At 36.5% G+C, this 8,609-nt stretch overlaps 2 protein-coding genes across 2 annotated transcripts; one reads left to right on the forward strand and one right to left on the reverse strand.

Moving 5' to 3' along the window:
- Positions 1-1,043: 1,043 nt before the first annotated feature.
- Positions 1,044-2,464, forward strand: LOC106641142 (uncharacterized). The gene is made up of 5 exons (XM_014355425.2): positions 1,044-1,253; positions 1,353-1,403; positions 1,488-1,622; positions 1,697-1,913; positions 1,994-2,464. The coding sequence occupies exons 1-5, from the start codon at positions 1,144-1,146 to the stop codon at positions 2,462-2,464; spliced, it is 984 nt and encodes a 327-aa protein (XP_014210911.2). The 5' UTR covers positions 1,044-1,143.
- Positions 2,465-2,521: 57 nt separating this feature from the next.
- LOC106641176 (vesicle transport protein SFT2C) lies at positions 2,522-3,457 on the reverse strand. Its single transcript, XM_014355472.3, has 3 exons — positions 3,170-3,457; positions 2,933-3,084; positions 2,522-2,855 (listed from the first exon to the last, which is right to left on the reverse strand). Exons 1-3 carry the CDS (start codon positions 3,350-3,352, stop codon positions 2,585-2,587), a joined length of 606 nt encoding a protein of 201 aa, XP_014210958.1. The 5' UTR covers positions 3,353-3,457; the 3' UTR covers positions 2,522-2,584.
- Positions 3,458-8,609: the final 5,152 nt, after the last annotated feature.

The following is an 8,609-nucleotide window of genomic DNA, read 5'->3' on the forward strand; positions in this document are numbered from 1 at the left end:
TAATTCGTGTTGCGTTTTACAATAAGGATGAATCGCAACTTTTGTTAATATTATTTTTTTTAATTTTTTCCTGAAATGTATGCTTTTGGCGCTAAAAAAAAATTCGCAGTATTATGAAAATAATTTTCAAATTTTTTAGTGAAAACTACATAATAAGGTACAAAATTTTAGTAACTTGAAAACGTCCATGTTTAAGTAATATCATACTTAATGTGTATGAATTTACCCTCAGTTTTTGGCAAACCTCCTTTGAGATGGATCTTTCATTTAAAATCTGCTATGGCTATGTACAAAAATAAGTATATTAAGAACTGAAAAAAAAATTCGAATTGTAGCTCCGATGCCTTTCTTAAAAACATAATTTGTTGACTCATCGAATTTTTTTACTATTTATTTTTTAAAAAAGTGTGCGAGTTTGCCCCGATTTTCCGTGTACACAAACAACTCATTTGATTTCTCTGACGCATCAATCCGATAATTTAACTTTCGGTGTACTAAAAAAAATCCAATCAAAGATAATATTCCAGTTAATAATCATGTAGCTCTTGACATGATTATTATAATCACAGACACATGCATAAAAATGTTTTAATTCATATCATTTTTATATAAGAACGTAAATAAGTATAAGATAACAATTATTGTAATTACAAACAAGGATAAAATAAGTATGTAAACATATCTACTTGAAATACGATAACAATGCTAAAAAAAACAAAAGAAAAACATTATTAGTACAAGCGTACCAATATTTAATAATTTTGACTAAAGTCGATAATAACCATATACAATAATATGACTAGTAACTACCTTCAATTTTTTTTTTTCATTTTTATTGCTCATTGTTTTGGTAATATAGAATACGATTTGAAGACGTATTTCATTAATTGTAACTTACACAAGCTAATGGTATTTTTTTTAATTCAAAAGCTTTCGGAGCCGTGGGTGTTGTCAACTTGTGAGTGTTGCCATTGGTCGTGTGTGTGTGCACGTGGATGGACCGACAAATGTGTTTTTGTAAAGTAAACACTGCGTGACTGCGTGTGTATAACATCACTATAGTGCCGCTTTATAACCTATTTATTACACACAGAATTTTGTGTTGCGATAAATAACATAAAGTACACTTACGTTCGTTCAATCATGTCCACTCCAGTTTTAGTAAAGCAACAACAAAAAAAACCTCAGTCAGGGAAAAAAGTTTCAACCAAAGGCTTGAAAAACGTATTGGCTTTACCAGACGAAAATTTCTGGTAATGATTTTTTTTTAATTTCACGCAATAAAATAAAACGAGGACTCGTAACTTGCCCAATTCAAATCAATTTGTTTGTGTGCTTTTTTTCACGTTCAGGCCGCTTCTGAAAAGCGATCCAGGGGCTGAACTAGAAGATCTCTTGAAAAAGTAAGTATTTGAATGTTGGAAAAAGTTACTATTCATAGTTATTCTATTTATTGGCTGGCAGTATTAACAATGTACTTGATAAAGATTATTACCGGTTTTAAAACGTGACAAAAAAGTACTACCCTGGTCACAAATTCGTAAAATGAACAAAGAAGAAAGATCAGCTGCACGCAAGAACGCTCAAGTTGAATGTGATACTACCCATGATGAAAGTGCTGCGTAAGTTACTAAATCAGATTCTACATTGTATTAGTGTTAAGTGTTGAACATACACTGAAATTAATTTTTTTTAGGAAATCCATAGTATTGGGAATCAATGCTACTACAAGGTCGTTGGAAAAGGATGATGCTTGTTGTATTTTAATAGATGGAACTTTCAAACCACCAGTTTTGATAAAACATGTAATTGCCATGGCAAAAAGCAAAAGCATCCCTATACTTATTGTTCCTTTTTTAAAAAAAGTAACTTTAGAAACGATTGGATTTTCTTGTGCTGCGATAGGCATCAAGGTAAGGCACACTGTGATAAATGTATTTTAGTGCTATACTAGTAAAATATTATTGACTTGTGCTAATTTGCACTTTTTTAGAATTGTGTAAAAAGTACATCAAATAATTACTTTAATGCTTTGTATCAAAAAGTGAAAGAAATTTCATTAGAATTTACTCCATCAACAACTATTGAATCGGTTGAAAATAAACCATTAGACGAACCTTTAAAGGTACAGGATGCCAGTGTCACCAATGTTGATGCAAAGAATCACCAAGATATGGAAGTAGATGTACAAGATAATACAAAGCCTTGTACTGTCTCTACAAATGTTTATTTATTCAGAGAATCAAAAGATAAAAGAATTTTCAATCCAATGAGCATATCTAAAGATTTAAACAAAAAAGAGGAAGCACAGTGTCGTGAATATATAAAATTAAATGTTGATACTTCCAATGAGAATGACGTGCAATCTGTTGTTGGTGAGAAAGTTTATCGTTCGCTTAGAGTTAAAAGATTGAAGGGTAACGAAGCTAGAACAAAATCTGGAAAAGTCAAGGTAAAAAAGTAATGTAAATATTTTTTAATAAATAATAAAATGTATTTTCTTTATAAAAAAATGGTACACTATTTACAACCATATATTACACTTTAAATTTATGGAGTAAAAATTATATGAGTATCACTGTTATCAAACTGGTAGCGTCGAGCTAACCGAAGATTTGAAAAGTCTTGTGAAAAACATTAGTCCCATCGTACTACCTGGTATGTGACTTATCAAAAATTGTAACATTGCAATGAGTTGCAATATAGCGCACAAAACAGTCAGTGGAGTTGATTGCAAATGTAAAGCAAAGTACAGAGTCCCCGTTAGAGTTGAAAAATATATGAGAGAGAAATACCTTCTTTCTTTAGAAAAGAGTGATCTCATGTAATTCATTGGCCCCCACAGAAAAGCAAAGCTGAAAAAACGTTTGGCAATAATCATAAAAAGTAACAAAGTATTTGAGCAAGAAATATCTTGAATAATTATCGTTACCTCATCAAAAAAAATAAACTTCCCAATGAGTACAGTAGAGCGAATTTCCTAGCTTTCAACAGGAGAACTGGTACATAAAGGGCAGACAAACAAAAACACATAATGCCCATCACAAAGCACAGTCCGAAAGCAGATAATCTTTGTAATCTCGTCTAAAATCGAAGAAAACAATGTTGCTTTCAACTTTTAATGAAAAAAGTTTATTAAAAAAAAAAAAAAAAAGTTTTTTATGCTAACCATGGTAGGACAACACTCCCTTTGCGTCTCTCTCAGCCATCCTGATTCCTGTTTTTCTTCTGTACTCCTGCCCAGCCATTTTCCAATATTTGGCTTGGGAATTGATACCGATGGTAATTTGTATTGTTTCTCATTTTTACTACTAAGAAGATATTCGTTGAGCTCTTTATTTAGATCGGCCATTTTGACACGTAAACTCTGCACACATGTCAACCGGCCTGTGTGAAGAGGCTGTTAGGTATTTTGTTGTTTACAAATTCAGCCGATAAGGTAGGATTCAAACATTTTTAGAGTCGGCGTGAGTGTATGTATATATCTATACATTTACGGTATATATTTGTTTTTGACTTTACAAGCGTATATAGAAATTCACTCACCATCAGTTAACAACTTTTTCTCGGGCACAAAATAGCCTCATTTTTTTTTGCAAAAAGCAACTATTAGCAAAAATCAAAAATTAATTTATCTTGAATTCGAACCATATTATAGTGTAATCACAACATATCAGAATATTGTCTTGAAGATTTTTAGAACGGCTTTAGCAATTTTCAGGAGATCTGATGAGCAGATTTCATTACACTATAGGGTTTATTTTTTCTAGACGCAAAAAACCTGTTTTTTTTTTTTTTTTTTTTTTTTTTTCTAACTCTTAGCTGATATTTTCTGATATACCTGCTGTAACAATATTTGTATACATTCGTGTGCTGTAACAATACTTCGGGGAGCTCATTAAATAATAAACCATTTACTTATTAGTGTAGGGATGTATATATGTTTCTTTTAAATGAAAAAATAAATTACAAAAAAAAATTTATACCAGAATTTTTTACTTCGTTATTCATGAACTCATTTGCACAAGATAAACCCAGCTAATTTGGAGGAAATCTCTGTTAATCTTTAGTAACTGCGTAAATGAAAAAATCACAAATAATTTATACATACATTTAATAAATAAATTGAAAAAGGTTGGACATTTTGTGATAGGGTTTACAGTCGTAAATCAAAACTGCTTACGCAAATTTTCAAACTTACATTTATTAAAACAAATCAACATTGACCTCATATTATGGGTTGCATATCATATTGGTTACATAAATTGTTAATTCATTGCTCTACCTTGCAGAACAAGTGTATTCATTCACTGCATCACGCCCCATCGAATTTCGTTTCACTTGATTGATTGATTGATTTTTTTTTTTTTTTTTTTGGTATTTGCTTAATAATTGTCATTACACTTTTTTTTGCCCCTGTTGACTAAACATCGTAACGAATCGTATGACGTCGATGATAAACATATAACTCGCGTAATGAAGTTTGTCGAATTCAGAGCATTTTTTGTGTATTTATTAAGTACAATTTACCCACTCATTCGAGAAAAAAAATTTTTTTTTTTTTATCCTCGATTGTTAGATCAATTACAATAACCCTGAAATAAAAGAAAAAATGAATTTCACGAAGTAGTAACACAACGCAACAAATTAGTCTACGAATGATAGCTATGATGTATTATTATCGTAATATCACGTGATGAGTCATTAATAAAATGAGCGCAATCGAATAATAACAACAATAAAAAAGAAATCACATTAAAATTGTACAATCTACGTTTTTTTTTTTTTTTGTTTCTTTTTTGTTTTTTTCAATCATTTGTTAAGTAGTAGTAGTAGTACTTTTCTTGTCTCTTTCTTTTGGTTATTCAATTACTTTTTTTAGTTTACGTAATTATAATAATTATAATAATAATAATAATCATGATAACTCTATGAATCTATTATTCCGTACTATAGGTTTTTTGTTGTTGTTCTGTTAATTGCATAATTATATATATTCTCTATCATTTCGATTCCTCGTTTGAAATTCTGTCGGTAAAATACGTCACGGAGAGATAAATGATCGGGAGACGAGAGATGAGGGAGGAATAGTGCGCAAATATTGTTAATTCCTATATGTTTAATGATGATCGGATCGCAAACGAACGACAGGGGCTTGATTGGGTTTTATACACATTATACGGAGTAATAGCACAGCGAGAATCGATTATTCTTCACCTTCAATCGTTACGTACTCTTTTGCTCGATTGCGGTGCTCAACGTTGCTTTTTTTTTTTTTCATCAATTATATTTACGCAAACGCCCTGTCATTCCTTTTTTTTTTTTTTTTTTTTTTTTCGCTCGCTCGCTCGTTAACTTTTGGGTCGCTCCTTTTCAAAATTACGCTAATGGCAGCACGAATACACTGTACCACAGAATGTTTCGAGTATATTTACACAAGGTTCTCAATAAACCAAAAGTCGTTGCTGTAAAAAGAGAGGTTCCTCGCAACGCAGGATAATTCTATTTTTCATCATCAACACCATCATTTCATTATTAAAATCACCAATAATTCCATCCGTTGCGAATTGAAATCATACGAGCAACAATGAGTTTTGTCCATTCCCACATTTAGCTTCGTTACGGAAAGTTCATCGATGATCCAACAACCGCGTGAGTTTGCGATTAAAAATAATCCTCTCCTGGTACCTGATTATCGTCATTATTGCATTACTGTTACTTTTTATTTGCCACGAATTTCGTTATTCACGCTAAATCTGTACGATTTTAACGCTTCATTGTCTCTGTGTTTCTTGGCCATGGGATAAATGTTGTCATTGGATCTTTCGTTCGCGAATCATCGAGGCTCCATCACGTTTCGGATCAACCCAATGAAAATAACTCGATTGTTGGGGTGTAAGCGTCACATATTGTCATTCCAAACGGCCATGGACAGACGTTGAGTCGAGGGGGGAAGAAAACTTTGTTCTCCACACTTACACAAATCATAATAGTCGTATCGGTTGTAATAATAATAATAATAATAATAATAATAATAATAATAATAATAATAATAATAATAATAGTAATAGCGGTGATGGTGTTGACAATTTGTACACGTAATGATAGTAATGATAATAATGACCGTTAAGGTCAATTCGGCAGGAATCAAGAGAAGTTCGACGATACTCGCTTAAACGCTTACGGTGCTAAAGTGTTTATATGTATAATATGTATATACGTACAAATGCGCATAATCAACAAACGTAGGTACAATGATAATAATAATAATAATAATAATAATAATAATAATAATAATGTGTATTTTACTTGTATAATTCAGTCTACGAAAGAATGAAAGTAATGAAACGAGATGATGTCGAGCGATTATTGTTAATTTCGTTAATCATCTACTTACAAGTTTAATCAAAAGTGAGCAACTGGATAATGCTAAGTTTTTTTTTTTTTTTTTTTTTTTTTTTCTTTCTTTTTTTGCTTTTTTTTCTTTTATTTTATTTCATTACTTATTTTCCTATACGATCTACTATTTTTTTGTTTATCCATTGTTTCAGTAATATTCCACCTTTGCAGCGCGTATAGCCGCATAATCGTAAAAATGTGTCGTCGACGGGAAAGTTTTTGCGTTACGCCGGGTCAGACCTCTTTTTTTTGTATTTTCTTTTTGTTTTTTTTTTTTAAGTATTTAAGTATTGCACGAGCCGGCACAGGGCCGCCAACATTATCGGAGGCAGCCCGCCAAGTAAATATATAAGACCTTACACTTGTACATATGAGGGTTTTTATTTTATCTTCATCTTTAGTGTGTATGTGTGTGTGTGTGTGGTGTCCATGTATTATATATATATACGCAAAAGACTTTTGGCTCACAGCTCTCTGTCGTTTATCACGGCGGCGTATAGTCGCTCGCGCTTGTATCGTTATGTATCTATATATATATAAATATGTGCTGTGTTTTGGGCAAATAAAGCACAGTATTTGAAAACGTGTACATCATCACCCGTAACTGCACAATGTAATGTATGCATGTGCATGCAAATGCATGTATGTGTATACGTAATGTTTTTTTATATTATAAGTACTTACAAAGAGTACAATCGATTGTAACAAAGTCTCGTGTGTCGTAGTTTCCGTCCTTTCACGCTCGCGTTCGTTTGCCATTTCTCCCTCCCCCCCCTCTTACTTTGTGACACTATTCTTCTTCTTCTTCTTTTTTTCCCATCGCCTCAAGCGCGCGTCGTGCCACGAAATTTCTTTCCTTGTAGCGAAACGCACAACATTGTTTCGGCATCAGGGCACTAAGCGTGAACAAAAAAAGATGGGGGAAAAAAAAAGCCACGATGCGCCGAGCAGAGGAGCGGCATTGAAAAACAAAAGTCTCTCTCGCACCTATATACGCATACTTATTATCCGCGTTGCCAGCTCAGTCTGCATGAGTATCCGCGTCGATTCATTTATTTATTTATTTTTGTATATACTATGGCTTAAGACCTAAGTTCGTACTTAATTTCACTATAAGTATGTCTATAGTTGTATAGCATCGTTATCATGAATCCCTAGGCGCCACGTATGCGTGTATGTGAGCGTGACTGAGTTGTATAAACAAAAAACACGGTACATTATAATACGCAGCCCCGAGGGTGGGTGTAACACAGTCACGGCGCAGCAAGGGGGAGCTAGACGGTGGTCACGTACTCCCTGAGCTCCTGGCCGGGCTGCCCCGCGACCTCGAGGACGCCCGGGTACGAGTGCCGCGAGGCGTCCTCGCTCTTGGCCCGTGGCACGTGGTGGGCGCGCCGGCTCGGCACCTCCTCGCTCAAGGAGCGCTTACTCGCGTCCATGTGGGGCACGTCGAGCGTCACTGCCACCGACCTCTGCAGCTGTGGCCGTCGACGCTCCTCCGGCTGGGCTTTGACACGCGAGGAGGAGGAGGACTTTTTCCGGCCCGAGCGGATCTTGAAGGTCGAGCGCTTCCGGGGCGTCGGGGGCTCCTCCTCCTCCTCCTCCGAGCGCTGCCTCAGTGGCGACCAGACCGGGGGCTCGGGGCGTGGACTCGGCGGTGGGGTCTCCTCGCGCCAGGCGCCCTGGTATATCGGGAAGGCCGACACCTGGTTGAGAAAACGCATGCGCCACTCCTCGTCGTCGGTGCTCCCGTAGGCATCGGTGGCCGGTGGTGGCAGCCTGGTCGGGGTGACGTTGCGAAAGTCGTCGCGAGGCGAGTCGGGCTGGGGACTCGGCTCCCGGGACGAGCCCTCCTGCCACTTGATGTCCGCGAGTTTTTTCACGTCGCGCTTGCGCATGCCGACGCTCGGTAAGGGCGAGCAGCCCTCGTACGGGGCCCACTTGGCGTCCTTGCCCAGGGCGACCTCGGGCGAGACGAGCCGGCGCACCAACCGACTGTCCAGCCGCAATATCTGGCGCGGATCGGGGTCCGGGGATATGCTACGGCGCACGCTGTACTTGGGCCGCTCCTTGAGGCTCTTGCTCTTGCCGTCCTCGAGGCCCGCGCCCCGCAGCCACTTGGACGACGATTGCTTATCCCCCGGCAGGGACTGGTGCGCCTTACCCTGGGCCCAACGCCTCCTCAGCGTACGCTTGCCACACTCGACCGC

This window comes from Copidosoma floridanum, unplaced genomic scaffold (genome assembly GCF_036245765.1).
Source record: "Copidosoma floridanum isolate Cflo_tuat_1 unplaced genomic scaffold, Cflo_Japanese_pri ptg000019l, whole genome shotgun sequence".
Classification (NCBI taxonomy): Eukaryota; Metazoa; Arthropoda; class Insecta; order Hymenoptera; family Encyrtidae; genus Copidosoma; species Copidosoma floridanum.